The sequence below is a fragment of the Mixophyes fleayi genome, chromosome 9, assembly GCF_038048845.1.
Source record: "Mixophyes fleayi isolate aMixFle1 chromosome 9, aMixFle1.hap1, whole genome shotgun sequence".
NCBI classification, from domain to species: domain Eukaryota; kingdom Metazoa; phylum Chordata; class Amphibia; order Anura; family Limnodynastidae; genus Mixophyes; species Mixophyes fleayi.
This window is the reverse complement of record NC_134410.1, coordinates 64,717,538-64,739,492: the sequence shown is the minus strand read 5'-3', so window position 1 is coordinate 64,739,492 and position 21,955 is coordinate 64,717,538. Positions and strand designations below refer to the sequence as shown.

The window sequence follows — 21,955 nt, the reverse complement described above, 5'->3', positions numbered from 1 at the left end:
GGTTTTGCAGTGGGGAACCCACAGGTCACAACCAAGAATAGTCTCATAGGCAGCTTCCTCACAAGAGAAAACAGGCCATGGTCAGGGCTGGCAAGAGAATGTCAAAGTCAGTAACTTACCAAAGGTCAGGAGCATAGGTGTGTAAATGACAACATGGCCAAGGCCAGGGACACAGACAGACAAATGTAGTCAGCAAAACGCAGGTCAGAAACCAGTCAGTTAAGATATACATAGGGGCTGGTTGCAAATGTGAGCCTGGGGCGAGGGGAGATTTGGCTCAGAAGAATATTAGGAGCATTTTAAAGGGAAAAAAATTGCAGGTTACAGAGTGTCCAAGCCCAAGGTGCACCCCTGCCCCTAGCTCAGCCAGCCCCTGGATATACAAGATAGGTCTCAAACAACAAATGGTGCAAAACTTGTTGCTCAGACAGAAAGGGACAGGGGGCATTAAATAGTCAGATAAGTGACTTCATGGGTGTATGGCTGAATACATGTTACCCATACTTGCCAACCTTTGGTAAGTTAATTTCGGGAGATCCCAGGCAGGGGGGCGTAGTTGGAGGTTGGGGAGGCATAGTTGGAGGGTGGGATGGGCGGGGCGCGGTGGATCGCTTCATTTTGGTTCTACCCCCCGTGACAAAATGCCATTTTTGTCGCGGGGGCGGGGCCAAAATTACGTGATTCACCGCGAATCGCGTCATTTTGAGGAGCAAGATACCATATGCGGGATATTTTCCTGCTCTCCCAGGAGCCCGGGAGAACTACCTGAATTTCGTGAGTCTCCCAGACATTCCGGGAGAGTTGGCAAGTATAATACCGCAGGTTGGGGAACATTCTGTTTTAGAAAGAGTTCATTGATGAAGCCTTTCATAGAGCCTCAATTCAAAATAAGGCTTAATTGTTGATTACAGGTCCAAATGTAGTTATAGAAAGTGGACCAGTTCATTTACTATTTTGAATTTTACCCTCTGACAAGTGTGATTAGAAAGGACAACAAAATGGGTGATCCAGGAATAAACTAATAGCCAGGAATAAACTAATAATTCCTTTCATGAGATCTAAGAGCACAAGGAGCACAATGGTGAGGAGTAAGTTTGGAATCCATTGTAGTAAGTACTAACTAGAACAGTGGTTACCAAGTGGTTAGTGTAGATGTAGTCATTATAGTTTCCTTTTACAAACTCTTAACAAAGCTTTGTATAAATCATAATTGTATATTTTGTCTGATCAGGGAATTGTTTATATGCCAAACCTAATTTGTTGTCCATATGGTGCTTTGCCTAGTGGCAGATGTTATATAGGGGAAGCAATAAGAAAAATGTTCAAGAGAGGAGCCTTTGTGCAACATTAGATATCTGATACCAGGTTTGTCCAACAGTCTGGTAATAAAAATTATTAATGTGTAAGATTCATGAAATTAGGTAATAGAGTCCATGTTTTACTGCAAGCGGAGGACAGATGGATTATGAAATTGGATGCATTAGGTCCATTGGGACATAATGATAAAAATGACCAGTATTTTCTTTATGATTTTTAGGATAATATGTATTTGTAATGATTATTTCTCTATTTAGCAAATTAATATTTATATATACTGTTAACTGTGCAAGATTATGGAATATATAATCCTCATCTTTATCTTTTTATGCCTTAAATATGTTTTTAAATGGTATGTGAAAGGCTTATAGGTGGTGCGTCAGGGGCTGCGACCAATTGTTTGTGGTCTGTGGGTGGACCATTGTGGGTGTCACCCATAAAGCTGTGAGCTAGGTCTAGAGCACCAGATGCCACAATAATCTGTAAGATATGGAAAAATATGGTCAGTCTGATCACAGAAGAGTAATTTAATGTACCTGCACATTTACCAGTGAGTGAATAAATGATTTTCTTGGATAAGTGCCTCTTAACTGATCTCATCTATGAAATGTTCATTTAATCTTTGACTTGAGAGAACATCGGTGAAACAACAAATTACTTGATTACTTTTTGATTATTCATATCTGCACTTAAGTTGCAGCTGTATTCTGTATTTGACATTTAAAGAGAGTTGGTCATAATAGGGTGAACACCCAATGATCATTGCTATATCAGTGAGCAAGGGTGGATTGGACACTTAAAGTGGCCCTGAAAAAAAATCTGGAAGTGGCCTCATGTGGATGGGGCCAAATCAACTTTAGGCAGGGCCAACACAAAAGGATGCGGAATAAGTACAACATTGGGTATGCCCCCACCCTTCCCCCAACTTTTCCCAAAAAAAGTTGGGGGAAGAGCTCTAAATCAGACTGTCTCGCTGAAATGAGTACAGTTGGGAGGTATGATTATTGGTTCACAAACATAATGGCTGCCTCCTCTGTTTATGAGTGATGGGTACACTTTGACTAATACATAGAAAGTAGGGCAAAATGACCAACTAAATATAGCAGAAAGAAACAGCAACAGAAAATAATCACAAAGTAATCACAATATACATATTTGCTCTTATTTAGTAACACGATACAGAGGAACTGTCAATCTAGAAAAATACCGTTAACACACTGCCCTGCTCTCTCCTACCTGTTCTTGTCACTTTCCCTACCTATGGTTGCTGGTGTTTTTTGCTCAGTTGCTGCTTGTCTGGATCCTGTAATTTGGGGGCCCTATTTGTGAAAAAAATTGGGTACATCAAATTTAGAAAACTCCAACGAGCTGCAGTGTTAAATCAAAAGCACCTACGTTTTATAATTAGGCCTCCCTCTACCCCCAGCATTAAAACATTAAACAGTATTCACATTTGATAAATAGATCTATTTCCCACCAACCAGGCTTGATATCAAATTAATAGTATTCCCATTTAATAAATAAACCTATTTCCCTTCCTCCCAACAGCCCCAGCAATAAATTACTAGTATTTACGTTTCATATAACCATTTTCCATAACAAGCATTATTCACATTTAATAAATAGCTCTCCTCCCCGAACTCAGCCCCATATTGAATTAATAGCCCCAAACCACTCCAGCTTTAAATTAAAGGTTCTGCCACCTCATCTTAAATTAATAGGCCCCACTATTATGTTAAATAGCCCCACCATCAACCCACAAATAAATTATCAGCACTCAACATTAAATAATTAGCTCCAATAATTAGCATTTAGTTTTAATAAATATACCTATGTCCTGCAAACACCACTGCCATTAAATAATTCATATTCACATTTAATACAGTTACCTCATTCTCATCACATTCAATTGTCCTTCCATCACCCCACAAATAAAATAGCACCCATTAGCCACTACCTACCCCACACCCACATTTTATCACCATAAGCCCTCTTGTCCTCAGCCACACATTTAATCACCATAAGCCCCCCTGTCCTCAGCCACACATTTAATCACCATAAGCCCCCCTGTCCTCAGCCACACATTTAATCACCATAAACTCCACTTCCCTCAGCCACACATATAAGCACCATAAGTCTGCCTGCCCTCAGCCATACATATAATCATCATATGGCCCCTGCCCTCAGCCACACATATAATTGCGATAAACCCCCCTGCCCTCAGTCACACATATAATTGCGATAAACCCCCCTGCCCTCAGTCACATATATAATTGCCATAAGACCACTGGCCTCAGCCACATATATAATTGCCATAAGCCTACTTGCCCTCAGCCACACATATAATTGCCATAAGCTCCCCTGCCCTCAGCCACACATATAATTGCCTTAAACCCCCCTGCCCGCAGCCACACATATAATTGCCTTAAACCCCCCTGCCCTCAGCCACACATATAATTGCCATAAACCCCACTGCCCTCAGCCACACATATAATTGCCATAACCCTCCCTGCCCTCAGCCAGATATATAATTGCCATAACCCCTCTCCTTTCAGCCACAAACATAATTGCCATAAGCCCCCCCCTGCTCTCAGCCAAACATATAATTGCCCTAAGCCCCCATGTCCTCAGCCACACATTTAATTGTCATAAGCTCCCCTGCCCTCCGCTACACATATAATTGCTATAAGCTCCCCTGCCCTCAGCCACATATATAATTACTATAAGCCCTCCTGCACTAACACTTATCTTGTTCCGGCCGCGATTAAGGCACTGCATTGCACACATGGGACTGTACCTGTCACATAGTGCGCACCTCATGGGACATAGGGGGAGTGAGGGACGGATGATAAGATCCATGGCCACTACAGGTTAAGTGGCAGGTCCCGGGCAAGGTGCCAGCCACCGACTACCACGCTGTCCCTTAAAAGAGGGGGGCCTGGGGCATATGTCCTCGGTGACACCCCCCTCCATCCAATCCTGCTCTGCGTTGGACTGGCCCGGATTAAGAGGATCGCCCGGTGATTAAATAAACAAAAGTAACACAAAAAAATGTCATGGAAAAAAAAATACATTAGGCGGCCTATGGGTCACCGGCCTACTGGGAATATTCCCGATAAGGCCTATGGCCAATCCGCCCCTGTCAGTGAGGATGTGCAGAATAGATTTTTTCATTAGGGAGTACATGAGCATCAGATGCTGGATCCAGAAACATTTTTCACGGCTGTAGCCCTTCCAGTCAAGTCCAAATTATTATTAATCTAAAATTCCTCTTGGTTATCTCTGACAATAGTTTTTGAAAGACATTGGTGGAAGTAAAAGCAGTTGACCACACAGGGTTACACCAAGGAAATAGAGGAAAAAAATCATATGTGTAAGGAAACGGGCAATTTGAGGCAGGAAGAAACTTTTCTTTTATATGGTCCAATGAAAAAACAATGAACAAATTACTTGACAGGCACTTGTAATTTGATGTTCTGTGGAGAGAGTACAGTGTCTTCATGTCTTAATAGAGGTACATTCCTTCAATATTTATTGGCAGCCCTTTTTTGACAAGGATCCTCATGAATAGCCGCTTGAGCTTTGGATATGACAGTTTGGGGATAAGTGAAAGCAGAATCGACTGCAGGAACTCCAGGAAAGAATGGAAATAGCAGAGCAGGGAGTTTAGGATGAGTACCATAGACGATAATGATATTGGTTTTGTCAGTGGATTTATGAATGTGGTTGTAGTTAGTGAACTCTACAGTGGGAAGCATATTCACCCAATCATTGTGATGAGAAATTGTACAAGATCTCATTGATTTTTGGTTTGTCATTTGGATTGTGGACTGTACTCTGATGAAAAATGGAATTTGACTCATATTCTCTGGCAATTTTTTTTTATACAAATTGCAGTTATCACAGGATGGGCTTACTCTGCTACCGTGTCTGGGGGAGTTGGTTAACAGATCTTTTTAGGCATTCCTGTTACCGTGAGTAAACCTCCTACTGCTGCTTCTTGGCCACCAGACACTGAGAGTACTCATTCCCGGCTCCCTTACAAGCACCTGGAATCGATTACTTCTGGATGATGTCTGGGGATGCTACAGCACCTCTTTACTGGTGACTGTAGCTGGTTCCTCCTGACCACTTGCTGTGGATCAGCACTGAAGGGTAGCAGGCAGAGCGATGACTCAGGATGCTGTGTTCTACACAAGACAATTTTGGGACAAATTATTTGGTTAGTTCTTCTCTTAGGTTCTGGGTAACTGGGCTGCAGGAGCCCAGTGTGGCTAATGAGGATTTAAAAATAAAATAATACATTTTGTGGCCAGTGTAGATGGTGATGGAGTGAGATGCTGTTGTTATTTAACTTGATGAACTTTTGTCTTTGCAGATCAGCTGAACAGATAGTTAAAGATATAAAGATGGGGAATGGAGATATGTATACCTCAGAGAGATTACATGAATTGTTGAAGCACCTGCCAGATAGAGAAGAGGTAAGGAAGCATTTTGTATTAGTTTTTGTCATAACCTGGACTATGGTGATGTGTTATGTGTTTTATATTAAAAACTTTTCTTCTATGCCAGGTACAACGTCTGAAATCATTTCAGGGAGACAAAGAGAGGTTGAGTGAGGTAGATCTGTTCATGTTACTACTTTTGGAACTTCCAAGGTAGAGTATACTGCCCTCATTCTCTCCTGTAAGAAATACTGTAACCTCTAGGACAGTTCTGTGCCTAATAATTCTTAAGTCTGAAACATTAATTGCTTTTATTTCCAAATAAGTTACTGGTTTCAGATAAAGCTCCTATTGAAAAGACTACTGGCCTGAGTCATTAAGGAAAGTAAGGCAAACAGAGAGATGTAAATATTCTCCGGGACAAACCATGTTACAATGCAAGAGGTGCAAATTAGTTTTATTATTTTCTATTTTGCACATAAGTTGAATACTGGATGTTATTTCATGTAGCGCACAAATACTTGATAACTTTATTTTTACACTGAAATTTAAAGTTGATCAAGGACATATCTTACCCCAACTATAAACCTGTCCCCACATTTTACATTTACCTCCCCTCTCCAAAACAACATGGTTTTGCCCAGGTACAAAGTTACTCCTTTTTTATGCTTTACTCTCCTTAATGACTTAGGCCCAACATGTATAAATATATATAATACTTGCTGTAGTTTCCTCTCACACTCCAAAAATATACTAGTAGGTTAATTGCATGCTGTTAAATTGACTGTACTCTATCTTGGTCTGTGTGTTTTTATGTTAAAGAATTTAGACTGTAAGCTCCAATGGGACAGAGACTGATGTGAGTGGGATCTCTGTACAGCGCTGCTGAATTAGTGGCGCTATATAAATAGATGGTGATGATTGGACTGCACAATGAATATGTACTACCTAAAGGCACTGTACTGAAACACATAGCTAGATTACACACAGCAAGTTGGAGTCATTAAATGTGCAGAGCTGGAAAATGCTAGATATTTATTCACTATTATTGAATATTCTCACTTGCATTGTAAGAAAACAAGCATACATTTTCAATATTGTGTTTCCAATTAGACTGTGTATTTAGAGAAGAGGTGTCTTTTGCCAAATCTTGGTAACATCATGATTACTCCATACTTCTCCAGCAGCCAGCAGTGTCCTATTTGCTGCACATATGAGTAAAATGAATGTTAATTTCACAGCTCACCAAGTGTTGGTGACAAACTGTGGCTGAAAGTGTAGCACCCATTTTGCGCTTGTTTTCTTTGTGTTATTTCAATTAAGAAAGTTAATGTTTTTTCTGGTTGAAACTATTCTATCCAGTTTTCAGGGTGCTTTTATACTGAATTGCTAGGCATATAATACCCCTTTAAGCAAAATAATTCTGGACAATTTCATCAAGTTATTGACTGGAATTCAACTGGCCGTGTCACTGCCAAAAGGAACGTGGCCTGCGCACTATTACAGTTACTACGGTAATAGTGCGCATTATTACCATTAGTAAGGTAATGTTTAAAGCTGATTTCTGCTCGCTGCTCAGGGAACCGCGAGCAGAAATCCGGGTTAAAATTACTGTATTAACGGTAATGGTGCGCCGGCCACGTTACTTTTGACAGTAACGCAGCCAATTGAATTCCCCCTTAATATGCTGCTTCAACCAATGTTCTCTATAGAATTGAATGTAGTCAATGAAAATATTTTGGCAACTATTGTACTTTAAATAAAGACTGAAGTTGAGGAGGAAAGTACAGAATTATCCATAACTGAAGCACAGGAAAGGAGCAGAAATAGGAAATTAAAGTCAAGATGTTGGGAGGAGCATCAGTCATTTAGATAATGTGCTGGTGACCTGCAGATTGTTAAACAGAAATTCCAATCCTGGCACCGTGCCTTGGGTGAATTGGGAAGAAGAAATTGAAAGTAAAAATACATTTTCAGATAGTTATTATAGTCAAGTGGGAGAAGATGGGGAAGATATAATAGTATCACCTACACATAAAATGCATTACAATAGTTATAAAAAATAAACTAAGTTACAGAGATCCACATTGCTCCGTCTTTGCTGAGAGTGGAGCCACATATAATATTTAGTTACTACAATTAAAGCAGCTCTGCTCAAAAATAGAGCAGCGCTGACCTACGCCACCTCAGAGGCGATAGAGGAATCTGGCTACAATATATGTTTCTGACATTCACAACACTCCTAGAAAGGTGCAATGGGCCTGAAAAGTTGGTTCTGCAGTCCCAACTTTTTTTATTTTATAACCTTTTACATTACATCAACTTATTATTACATGTATCACAATAATATGACCTATACAGTTTCCAAAGCTATGCAATTTTTCCCAATACCCACAATCTAGCTAAAGTATTTACTAACTACACTGATCCGTATGGACAGGAGTCAGCATCCTAAATGGCAGGAGGAAAAATCAGAAGCAGGAAAAGAGAAGAGAGAAAGAAGAGTCAATGAGGATTTCACTGGAAGTGTAATACACTTTCCCTTTTTGCTGGCCAGAAATCCCCCTGAGTATAATTGGAGGAAGGAAGGGGAGTAAACCGGGAAGTTCAAGAGAGGTTGTCAGAAATACCATAAAATTGTGAAGGTTATATTATTGTGACAGCAAAAGATTATTATTTGGGAATAACATTCCATGCCAGAGACTATTTCTGGCTGACATGCTTTCTACTGTCCAATTAGGCATGTTATTCCCTGCAATTTCTAGAGATCAGACTCCTCGCTGTGTCTGTCTACTGTTAAGATGGAAGGGAGAAGTAGTAGTGTGAGTAGAGGCCCATACAAAGTTTTATACCAGGGCACTCAGTGTAATTAGTAATAATGATAATAATAATAATAATAATAATATTTATGTATACAGCACCTACATCAATTATTTTTCTCCTTTTACCTTAGTTATTTTAGTCCTTTATATTTTATATGACTTTTTATCAAGTGGGGGTGTTCCAGGGTCATAGGAGACAACAATATTTTTAATTAAGTGTAAACTTGATTTATTAGAAGCTGACGTGATTTAGCAGGTCTCTCTGCTTCCCCCTTAGGGACTATTCTGGTGATATCACAATATGTCATTAATGGACTGCAGTGTAGCAATCCCACATTCTGCATACAATACAAAGTCTCAGCAGTGTAAAAAAACCCAGACGGTTATTTTAGTTAATTTGTTTATTATTAAAATAGTAATGGATATCATTTTATAAAAATCAAATTATTTGCATTTATGTTTTAAATACATAAACAAATTAGTTGGAAGAGCTGTCTTAATCTGCGCCAATTGAAAAATGAGTTCTAAATGGCAAATATTACTTTTTCCAAAATACAAATATTTCTTGAACACCATGTAGAACATTTTGGACTTTATTGTTACCACTGGGTCTCACACATACAGCTCAATCTCTTATGTAGAAGATTATGATAAGCTCTTGCAAACACCCAGTAGACAACATCTACTACAATACCATGGTCCATAATTTCTTCTTCTCTTGGAATGTCTGGGAGACTCCTGAGTGAGGGGGAAGCAACCTGGAAAGAGCAGCTTTAACGCTGCAAAGTGGATGAGGACATAACACAAATTTCATCATCAAGGAAAAATAGGCAAGAATGCTGTAGGCTAATAATTTCTCATCGAAAGCAGCCATTATGAAAATTAATCTCTTATAAACACACCGAACCTCTGCTAATGATGCTATTATTAAAGCAGTTTTCAACATTTTCCAACAACAGATGTTAAACCTAATAGATGTCCATTAAAAGGCCTGGATATTGATTATTTTTTTAATACCACCTCTGCTCGCCACCAGTACTTAGGTGATGATTGCAATAAGTTTTAAGGGAAAGGTTGCATTGAAAATGGTTGCATTGGAAGAGCGTTAAAATGTGCACCTGCTGATGGGAGGACATGGGCAGATTGAGGGGGTTCCTTGCTAAGTGTGTATTACACATACAAACAAGATTTCGTTTTGTGGGACAGAATTATTGAAATGAGAGAGGAGCTAGAGAGTTGTTCCCTATTTTGGAGCGTGCACATCTTTTTTTCTCCCTGCAAAAGGGCACACATTCTCCACACTACTGTTGTGCCAGAGATCATGTCTCCCATAGTTATAAAAGGTCCTATTGTATTCCTTCCAAATTTAAACTTTCCAGTTGAACGTCTGTGAGAAATCACATTTGTAGGCACACTTTGACGATAATTTATAAAAAGCTTCAAACATCCAATGAAGAGAGTCACAACGTTTCCTCCCTGTTTTAAAGTAAGATCAGTGGTCAAAGTGGGAATTTAGACATTCTGGTATGGAAGATTGAAGAAAATGGCTGGAACCTTCAGGTGTTCATAGATGTTCATAAGAAAGTCATAAGTAGTCATAATGAACACTACATTAAAATCCTATAATACAATGCATGAGAAACAATATCATCTCAATTGTATAGAGCATATAAAACACATGGAAAATCAAACAGTGAATAACTTCCAAAGAAATGGATCCAGATCTTCAGGAAGGAAACTAATAATAACGTTTCTTAATTTGGGAGAAAAATATCCCATTCAAAAAGAGTTCCTTCAGAATCAATCAGGTGTATGAAGAATACATTAGCGAGTTAATCTTCTGAATTAATATGCTACCAATAGTGAGACTTGGATATATTTAGGAGGTAGTAAAACGATACTACTTATGATCTCCACCTTCTGTCTGGCAACCACGGCTCTCCGATACACGCTAGCCCTGCGTTGGAGGGTGCACACCACTATACACTGCCTGGGCAGAAACAAACGTCCACATTCAAGGATCTCAAAATATTGGTTCCTTCTTCAATAGTGTAAGGTATAGTAAAACGGTCTTTCGGATCCACAAAGCAATCTTTTTTATTTAGATGCGCTAGAATGGAAAATTGAAGAGAATGGCTGGGGCCCTGGGGGCCATCTTGACCCCTAGAATTTTTAGAGATTTTGTTAGTGTGAAATTAATTTTAGATTATTTTTAACAATATATAATTTAATATAAAACATATTAAATTATATAAGGCTATCCGACCTGTGTCCCCCACTTTCCCTATTCCCCCCCACTTCTCCTCCATGTCTCTTGTGTTACTTCAATTTTCCTTAATGTCTCTCCTGTGTTTGTTCACCTCTTCCTTTTGTCTTCCATGTGTCCAATCTCCTTTCTCTTATCTGTCCAATATCCTCATGTACCCTGATCGTCATCCCAGGTAACCCCCTCTTTCATTCCCCATCTGCTCTCCTTTGTGCCTCATCCCGTTTCATTCCCTCCTGCCCTTACCCTCTGCTCCTGTCTATCTGTACCTGTTCCTGCTCCCTCTCACTAGTGAAGTGAGATGAGGAATTGTCTGTATAGGTATCACCAGGTTCCTGCAACCAGAGATGACATGCACACACATATTAGTAGAGGCAAATAGTTGTCTCACTACAAAAACCAGCTTGGATTAACAAGAATATCCTAAATCTTGTGGGTATAGGTCAGAACTAATTTTCAAACCAGTGCTTGAAGAGTGATAATATGTGGTGGTCTGTATTGTTAAGACCAGAATGACCAGATATACTCTAAAAGGTGTTCTATGAACAATTGTGTATATCATACAGGGAGGTACATAAAGTTCATTGTACCTATACAATGCAGCTAGAAGCGTATTAACATCTAATAATGTTTAATATAACAGTAAAACAATAATAAATAAAAACAATGCACAATGGGTTAATGCTGTATCTCGATTTTCTGAAGTCCAATAATATTACTTATCCAGCAAGGAAAAGTATAGATAAAAAATTCAGAATTACTGGTGATCGTTCATATTGAAATCCATTTAAAGTTAAAAAAAGTAAAGTTAAAAGTAAAAGTAAAGTAAAAGTTCCAGTAATTGTATTCCAAAGAAGAAAATGGGCTGTTGCCCAGATACTTGCGGTATTATCCTGTCATGCAGAAAAGTCCTTTTTGGATCGTTGCCTCTGCTCGAAAGGAGACCAGTAGAGCGAAGAGCCAGCTGTGGCGATATCTCTGGTTTGCGTTCCACAGTGGAATCACTTCCTGCTGTATAGGTACAATGAGCTTTATGTACCTCCCTGTATCATATACATAATTGTTCATAGAACACCTATTAGAGTATATCAGATCATTCTGGTCTTAACAATACAGACCACCACATATTATCACTCTTTTAGTGCTGTTTGGAAAAGTAGTTCATCACCAGTTCCCAGTTGATATTTTAATCTGAAACAAAAACAAGATGTGTAAATGCAAACATGACAGATAAATAATGTTTACGAAGTAAATCGGAGAATTTTATGCACACATAAATAAACTTGGATCTCTAAGGATTAATTTACTGCTTCACCTGGGCATTCACTACAGATATATGCACATGCATCCAGCTTATCAGCTCACACATGCGCAGTGGAACTGAAAGTCCAGATTTTGGCTTTCAGTTCCATTCATTTGGGGATTGGGAAATTGTTTGAAAAAAAGAAATATATATGGATATATACAGTATCAATAATCCCAGTGTGTCGAAACAACTCTATGCTGAATTCAGCATTCTTAAGCTGGGTCCACGACTATGCAATTTTACTTCAGATGCAATTTCTGTAACAATTTCACCAACGATTGAAAGTCCTGATAAGCATACCGATTCATGCGGACACACCTTCTCAATTTACCTTCTGATCTGTGATCTTCATCTGTCAAAACAATCTGCTGAAAATATCCTGACTCTGTACACACTCTACAGATAGCTGCCTACTCTGCTGGTCATGAGTGCGTACTCACTTCCATATTTGCCCGACATTATTGCACCATTGATCATGAATTGTAGAAAGGGTAGAAAACCAAATCAACAGCTGCGATTTGTTTTGGTACAATAAAACCATACTTGCCAACTCTCCTGGAATGTCCGGGAGACTCCCGAAAATCGGGTCGGTCTCCCGGACTCCCGGGAGAGCAGGCAAGTCTCCTGCACTTCCCTGGCCAAAATAACGCGATGCGTGGTGAATTGCGTCATTTTGGCCCTGCCCCCCGCTGCAAAACATCATTTCCGTCACAGGGACAAAAATGATGTGATTGACCGTGCCCCGGCCATATCCCACCCTCTAGTCACTCCCCTCTCCCGGACTGCACTGCCTGAAAGTAGGCAAGTATGACTAAAACATGTTTGTGGGAGCAAATACACTCTTGCAAAATCTAACCAAACCATTGTGAATCATGTGATCTGCAGGATAATTGCATAATTGTGTACCCAGCTTTAGCGTGTCACAGGTTATATTTTAGAGATGAGAAGCAGTGGTGCATTGCATTTCACAGAACACTGTACAATCATTGTAGAGCACTATATATAAAATAATACAGGCTCTAAGTTAGTATCTGAAATTCTAACCTCAGAGAAGGCAACCATAGGACTCACAGCAGAGTATCACAAATAATAGTACAGACGCAGAGACTCAGACAGTAAATGGCCATTAAAGTTACACTTAAAATATAAAATCATCTGCTTATGCAGTAAACTTTGATATTTTCATTGTTTTGACTGTTTGTATAATTATCAGTATAAAAGGAGGAATATGAAATTCCACAGGTGATTTTTACAGATGTTCCTGCATAGTTTCCCAGTTGTGTTTCTGTCACACACTGCTGTCCAGCTATTACTTTTCAAACCCGCTGTCCGACATGCTCCCTCTACTGTTCCCTCCTCTCTAGGCTCATAACCCTAGGTCACAATGCTACTCTGTACAACATAATATGCATGGCTCTTTCAGAGCAGTTCTGAACCTGTGGTCATGTGTCCTGACCTGTGACCCGCCCTATTTCATCAGCTCAGCTATTTAAACCTGCTCTGTGCACAGGCCTGTGCCAGGGTATTAGGCTCCACACCTTTACTCCAGTGTTCCTGTTCATATTGTTGCAGATTCCTGTATATTCTGACCAGAACTGTTTCTGTCTTCTCTTCTGCCTGTTGTTTGGTACTGTTCATACCTGGTAGTTACCGACCCAGCTCAGTGGCGGATCCAGGGGGGGGGGGGGCGATCGCCCCCCCTACCAGGGGCTTGCTGCCGACAGCTGCACACTGTGCAGGTCCGCTCGGCAGTGACAGTGTGCTGCCCGGCTGCTCTGATTGTGTTTTAAACACAATCAGAGCAGCGGGACAGCACACTGCCACTGCCGAGTAGTGTGCAGCCGCTGGCAGCCTTAGACTTCAGAAAGGGGGCGAGGCCTAAATAGGCCCCCCTAAAATCGCCCCGGGTAGGACAAATGTCTAGATCCGTCCCTGACCCAGCTTGATCTGACTCCCCTTCCGTTTTGCCTCTTTGGCACCATGAATTACATTTGTTTCCCAGTCCTGGCTACGTTGAGCAGACCTTTCTTGCTGTTCATACCAGTTCATCACACTTGGATGCAGCGCAGAGGGCCATGGCCTGCGAACCCACCAGCAGTGAAGCCCAAACCTCCTTGCGGGATTTGTTAGACTCTGTGCCTCTGTTCCTGCACGAGCTAATTCAGGTTGACGAAAGTGAATCCACTATATCCTCTAGTATTGTGACAGTATCTACTGTTCACTTTTACACATCTTCCTGATGTAAGTTGATGACCTGCAGTATGTACATTATAGAAAGTAATGTAGTACCTGTAGGTCAGGGGAGCCAGTAGCTGGCTTATCATGCATTACAGAAACTGTAAGAACCACTGTGCTTCAGGAAGGTGCAGTCAGTGACAGTTACAGTCAGCCACAAGCAGTGCCGTAGAAGGCCTGCTTCCAACGGCCCCACGTCCTGCAGCCCTCTGACACTAGCCCCCCACTTCCCATTATTGATCCCTTTAACTGCTGATATGTTCACATGCTCTGCAGCAAATCGCCTGCTTGGGAGCATGTGAGCAGCTTGAATGGCAGTGGGGAGAAGTGCCGGTATGTTATTGTGGCACATAACACCCCACTTTGAGCATTGTGTAAGATATAAATTAAACAAAAGCAAAAAAAACTTGCTGGGTGTTTCCAAAGACAGTGAAGTGCATCTGCACCTTGAAATGTACTTGCGTACATAAAAGAGCATTGTTTGCAATTCGTAAAATAACCATTACTAGAAAAACAAAGTCTTGCCAAAAAGCAGACGACCACTTTAAATATTTAGTATCAAAACCTAACTATATCAGACCTTAGTTCTTCATAAACTGAGACTGTATGTAATCTGGTCCATACTTACCTGCTCACTAGAATTTCAAGGAGTCTTCCCGGGTTCCTGGGGAAGTAGGTCAACCTCCGGATCCCGCTACTCCTTTTTTGTGAAGTGGGTGGGGCCATGATGACGAGATTCATGTCATCATGTCCAGCCACTACGCAAAGTCATGGGTGAGGAGGGGAGGTCCAAAAAGTAGATGACGTATGAAGTATGAATCTGGCACAAGTGCTTTGCCCATTCAGTTAATACATTTACTTTTTTTAGTTAAGTAATTGAAACTATCTGGACATGTCATACACAGCACAGTCAGACAGTGGGCTGCGTGCCATGAATTTTGTTTGGTCAAAAACATTGCAAAAAAAACAACATACCGCCTACCAGATGTTGCATTGTTAGTTTGCATGATGTGGTCTTTTGTGTGACTAACTGATTAGCTCATGAACTGTACCATGCCATATGTATCTGTAAGTAAATAATAATACCTTATGTGTCCCGTGTAGCTACTGCTTGCATCTGGAAGCACTGATTCTCAAGAAGGATTTTCATCCGACTGTCCAATCTCAACTATCAGCAGCGATAGAACTTAAAGCAGCTGCAGAAGGTGGGCCATAATACTCTTACAGATATTCTTTCTATTATTGCTATTGTTATTATTATTATTATTATTATTATTATTATTATTATTATTATTATTAATATTATTATTATGAACAAACCACAAATTGTCAGTTGTTTACTCCTCTATATATGAGGCATGGAAGAAGAAAGGATTTTTGGTCACACATGATTCTGCTTATGGTTAACTTAACATGTACATTCTCTTTCAGCAGGCAAAACCTCTTAAAGATATGCCCTATTGGCTGGATAAACAATATCCATCTCTGAGTGGTTATTGACCATCTATTACCACCAATATAAGGAATACATATGCTGCATTGATGCATTGCAATCTGTTCAGACACATGTTACAATGTAAAACCTGCAGCCATGCAGCATGCATCAGTGCTGATTGTAACGCAACCATGCAGCAAGTATATTAACTGTGTGGCTGGTATTTGACTGCTGTTCTGTACACATACTTAAGTTCTCTGGTTACATGATTCCACTAATAGTTGGGTCACACATTAGGGTATACAGAACATATCTTCCCTTTACATTTATTCCATGTTAAGTTTATCAAAGATGTGGTATAATCAAAGAACTTTATTTCTCTTAATATTTGTATAGTTTGCCTACCAATTGGGCAGACAGTTGGGATGTGTGTGAGCCCATAAATTTAACATCTTAAGAAATCAAAACCTTCTCTTGTATCCAGCAAGACAAACACTCATTACTGGCGAGGGCTTCCATCCATTTATCCAGAGCCGGATTTACACCTCATGGGGCCCTAGGCAAGATATCGGTTTGGGCCCCCCCCCTTCACACACACAGTGGCCCCTCACACACACATAATACACGCACGCAGTGGCCCCTCACACACACATAATACACGGACGCAGTGGACACACACACACACACCCCCCCCCCACCCCCCCCCCCCCAATACAATACAATACCAGGACGCAGTGGGGACACACACGCACAATACCAGGACGCAGTGGGGACACACACACACTTAATATACTACCCCACCCCTCCCCCAACTTACCTTTTTCCTTGTAGGAGCTGTGGAGTATTCATCACCTTCACACATGGGACGGCACTTGTGATGTAGTGCATGTCCCATGTGACACACAGCAGGCCACACAGAGGAGGGAGGGAGGAGACCAGCCACCACACTAGCCCCATGTGGCCCCTCCCCCGACTCGCGGCACCCGACCCCCCCCCCCCCCTCTCCCCCGATTCGCGGTACCCCTCCCACCCGCACAAGGTTTTTTTTTTACTTTTTTTTTTTTAAATTGCTCCTGTCCCCCCCAGCTGTGCCCCCCGAGAGCCGCTAGGCCCTAGGCAGGTGCCTAGGTTGCCTAGCGGTAAATCCGGCCCTGCATTTATCCACAACTTGCATTGTATTTAAGGTGATCTCATAATTCATAAATAATTCTAAATATCCAGATCTCAACAAGTAGCCTTGTGTGTGGGTAGGGTAGATTTGAACAAGGTATTTTTTAGAAATGTGAAAACTTTTGTTTTATTCAGCAAGACAAGGTATGCAAAACATAAATTGTTTTCAAAATATTTTTGTTCAGCATAAGGCAAAGCAATGAACATTTTCTATAGTGAATATATATTTCAGGATGAGCTCCATTTATAAAAATCTGTATAAACCTGGGCTTAATGTCTTAAATCCTTTACCAGTATAAAGATCTTGTAAAATGTAGTTTAGCAGTAGCTGGGACGCCACAGATTGCCGATCCACAGTATACAGGCAGTGGAGATGGTCTGCATTTCATTTATACAGTGCACTGTCTGGCATACAATGGCCTATAGGTGCGGTGTTTTTAAAACAGTGGATGCCATTGTACATTTCCCAGACAGTGTGTAAAATACTTTTGTGATAAATAAGCCAATCACATTTTTGGAATATGTCTCACATGGGAAAATACATTTTCAAAAGCACGTTTCATGAATGTTAAACTAATAAGGATGTGCTTGTTGCATTATGCTTAGATTATGTATTGATGTTCATTAAGTACAAAGAGACTCTATACTCATAGTTTACACAGGCATATAAAATAAAGTAATCATTATTACATATTTCCCGCATACCCTTAGGTAAGATGCTTGCTTTTAAATCATGCCTGTGCTGTCCTGTACCATTGCCACAAAATTTTATTTGGCACCTTAGGATGGTAAATTATAAGTTTTTCTGCTTTCCATGGCAGGCGTAATGAGGTTCTTCAGGGGCATATTTTTATAAGACAAAGCAAGATGTATGAGCAGCACAAGATTACTCTTAATAAAAAGATAATCAAAAATCATACATATTGCAGGAACTTACCAAAAACCACTTAAATAGAACTAAAAATTATTGTATTAATAAAAGTATATTAAAATCATTTACATAGGTACATATATAAACTAAAATTCATGAACATGTGCATAGAAATCTTAGTATCATTATACTTCACCATATAAATTATTAATTAATTTACAGATCAGTATGACATAAATTAATTAGGACCAGTATAAACATTAATTAGGTACTTAAAGTATTTTAGGGGTATATTTACTAAACTGTGGGTTTGAAAAAGTGGAGTTGTTGCCTATAGCAACCAATCAGATTCTTTTTAACATTTAGTACATTCTACAAAATGACAGCTAGAATCTGATTGGTTGCTATAGGCAACATCTCCACTTTTTCAAACCCGCAGTTTAGTAAATATACCCCTTAGTCTGTAGCTTGCCATGTGAACCAGAACTAGATCCGTTCTTCTGGTCAGACCACAGATTGATGCAAATCAATTGACTGGCATATACAGCACCACTTCCAGCTATCAAAAGGAATTGTTTATCTTCATATATAAAGATTTTAGTTGTCGAAAGGTTTTATTCATAAGCACTCCAGGGGGTAAATGTATCAAGCTGCGAGTTTGCAACTCCAGCGATTTTCTCGGGAGAGTTGAAACTCGCCGATGTATGAAGCTGAGTTTTCATACAAAATCGCCAAAGTTCTGCTTCTGTCAAAATCGCTACTTGCAAAATCGCCAGAGATCAAACTCACCACTGTTTGCCACTGCAGCTATACAAGTCTCCAATGTATGAAGCTGCGAGTTAGCAAACTCAGGAGAGTTTGCTTCTAAACACGCCAGATACAACACGCTGCTTGATAGCAGCGTGTTGTATCAACACATCACTGTTACACTGCCCTGGCAGTGTTAAAAAGTGAAAGAACAGATAAAAGTTTAAAAAAAAAAAAAGCGTGAGGTCCCCCCACTATTTATGCTTAACCCTAGTGCTGCCTGACTAGTGCTGGTCCCGTGAAAATCGGGTAAAAATTTTGCTTGGGGTCCCCCCGATTTTCACTTTACCAGCACTAGGCAAACCAGCCAGGGTTGGCGGCACTATAGCAGGGGGATGCGCGGCAGGGGTCCCCCTGCCATAATGACTAACCAACCCTAGACTGTTCAGCGCTGGGCTGGATTCCCTAGGGAGTGGGGTCCGCTGAAAAAAACGAGCGCCCCCCCCCCCCTCCCCTAGAAAGAACCAGCCCAGTGCTGATAGCACTAGGGCTCTTCCTACTACCCCTGGGCTGTGGGTAGTAGGGTAATACGGCGGTAAATAGTAGAAAAAAATAAACTGACACCAATTTTGTTTGTGGAACTACAAGTCCCAGCCAGCCAGGTTGCCCTAAAAACTGTGGCCATGCTGGTGCTTGTATAACTACAAGCACCAGCATACCCACAGCAGCCAGGGCATGTTGGCACTTGGAGAACCACAAGTGCCAACATGCCCTGACATTCTTGGCTTGCTGGGCCCTGTAGTTCCACAAAGAAAAAAGTTAACAAAACAACACCCTCATACAAACCACACATATTTATTAAAAATAAAAAACCCACAATAAAGACACTAACAACCCTCTTTTTAACCACAACTATTTAATAAAAATAAAAAAAAAACAAATACTTACCAATGATGTCTTCTTTCTTGATCCAAAGTGTCCTTGCTTGCCCCAGTCCCTTATTATTTGTACATCCATCTTGCCGGCTTGCCCCAGTCCCAGCCATTTGTACCTCCAACTGGAACACTTCGCCCAGAAGGGGCACATATTTGTAATATCCCGATTCTTTAGTCTTGATTGAAGTTTAACAAAAAACAAAACCAGGAGCCGCCGCAAACACCTCCTACCTAGTAGGAGGTCCGTTCCGCAATGCTCTTACGCTGTTTGCGTAAGAGCTAAGTATTGTATTATGGTAGTTTCCCACGCTAGTGGGGAAATCACATATTACAGTATTTAGCGCTTACGCAATTAACCTAGCACATTGCGCATGCGCTACGCTACTTGCGTAAGCTGTAATACAGTAAATATAGTTTACGCAAGTAGCGTAGCGCATGCGCAATGCGCTACGTTAATTGCGTAAGCGCTAATTACTGTAATGGTAATTAGCGCTCCTGTTTTGTTTTTTTTTACACTTCAATCAAGACTAAAGAATCGGGATATTACAAATATGTGCTCCTTCTGGGCGAAGTGTTCCAGTTGGCACAGATTAGTTTATGGAGGTAAAAATGGCTGGGACTGGGGCAAGCCGGCAAGATGGATGTACAAATAGTAAGGGACTGGGGCAAGCAAGGACACTTTGGATCAAGAAAGAAGACATCATTGGTAAGTATTTGTTTTTTTTTATTTTTATTAAATAGTTGTGGTTAAAAAGAGGGTTGTTAGTGTCTTTATTGTGGGTTTTTTATTTTTAATTAATATGTGTGGTTTGTATGAGGGTGTTGTTGTTTTGTTAACTTTTTTCTTTGTGGAACTACAGGACCCAGCAAGCCAAGAATGTCAGAGCATGTTGGCACTTGTGGTTCTCCAAGTGCCAACATGCCCTGGCTGCCATGGGTATGCTGGTGCTTGTAGTTATACAAGCACCAGCATGGCCACAGTTTTTAGGGCAACCTGGCTGGCTGGGACTTGTAGTTCCACAAACAAAATTGGTGTCAGTTTATTTTTTTCTACTATTTACCGCCGTATTACCCTACTACCCACAGCCCAGGGGTAGTAGGAAGAGCCCTAGTGCTATCAGCACTGGGCTGGTTCTTTCTAGGGGGGGCCCGCTCATTTTTTTCAGCGGACCCCACTCCCTAGGGAATCTAGCCCAGCGCTGAACAGTCTAGGGTTGGTTAGTCATTATGGCAGGGGGACCCCTGCCGCGCATCCCCCTGCTATAGTGCTGCCAACCCTGGCTGGTTTGCCTTGTGCTGGTAAAGTGAAAATCGGGGGGACCCCACGCAAAATTTTTCCCCGATTTTCACGGGACCAGCACCAGTCAGGCAGCACTAGGGTTAAGCATAAATAGCGGGGGGACCCCACGCTTTTTTTTTTTTTAACTTTGATCTGTTCTTTATAGTTTTTACAGCTGCCGGAGCTCCGGCAGCTGTATGACAGGGCCAGTGTAATAGTGATGTGTTTACAACTCACTGTTACAACACAGGAGAGTTTGCCAAACACAGGAGAGTTAGCTAAACTTGGGAGTCTTTACATCGCTCAAAATCACCAGAGATGACCAGCGATTTTGAACATGAGTGTCAAAATCGCAGCTTTTATTATTATTATTATTAATATTTATTTATAAGGCGCTACAAGGCATCCGCAGCGCCGTACAGAGACAAACAAAATCACAATACAATGGGAGACAGCACAGTACAGTAAACACAGCAACTCAGTACGCTCAATGCACAGCTAGAGAGGGCGGGGAAGGGGGAGGGAGGATCCGAAAATGACGGGGCCCAAGAAGGGGGGCGTGGAAGACAGGGAGACCCCCAGGGGGGAGGAGGGAGCGAAAGTGGATGTGGGGTGGAGGACCTTTGAGGAGGAGGGCTAAGTAGCTGGAGAGCAGAGTTAGAAGTGGTGGAAACAGGAGGAGAGATGGCCCTGCTCAGAGGAGCGTACAATCTAAGGGGAGGGGTGGACAGACAGAGAGACGCAGGGGAGAGAGGGAGAGTAGGGGGCAGAGGCAGAAGATAAGGTAGGAAGTTAAGTGGGAGACAGAAAGGCTTTAAGAAAAAGGTGGGTTTTTAGGGCCCGTTTGAAGCTGGATAGATTAGGGGAAGTTCTGATGGAGGGAGGGAGCTTGTTCCAGTGGAGGGGGGCAGCGCGGGCGAAGTCTTGGATACGCGCGTGGGAGGAGGTTATAAGGGGGGAAGAGAGGCGACGGTCAGAGGCAGAACGGAGAGGGCGGGATGGAGCATGAATAGAGAGGAGGGTGGAGATGTAGGGCGCAGTGGAGTTGGCGAGGGCCTTGTAGGTGAGTGTGAGGAGCTTAAAGAGGATTCTGAAGGGGAATGGGAGCCAGTGAAGGGCTAGGTAGA

At 41.3% G+C, this 21,955-nt stretch overlaps 1 protein-coding gene across 1 annotated transcript in view; it reads left to right on the top strand.

Annotated features, from left to right (window-relative positions):
- Nucleotides 1-21,955, top strand: part of LOC142100711 (uncharacterized) — a 102,148-nt gene that overhangs the window by 10,183 nt on the left and 70,010 nt on the right. Inside the window, exons 4-6 of the mRNA XM_075184454.1 lie at nucleotides 5,696-5,798; nucleotides 5,890-5,975; nucleotides 15,496-15,596. Coding sequence (XP_075040555.1) covers nucleotides 5,696-5,798; nucleotides 5,890-5,975; nucleotides 15,496-15,596 — 290 coding nt within the window. The remainder of the gene's footprint in view (nucleotides 1-5,695; nucleotides 5,799-5,889; nucleotides 5,976-15,495; nucleotides 15,597-21,955) is intronic.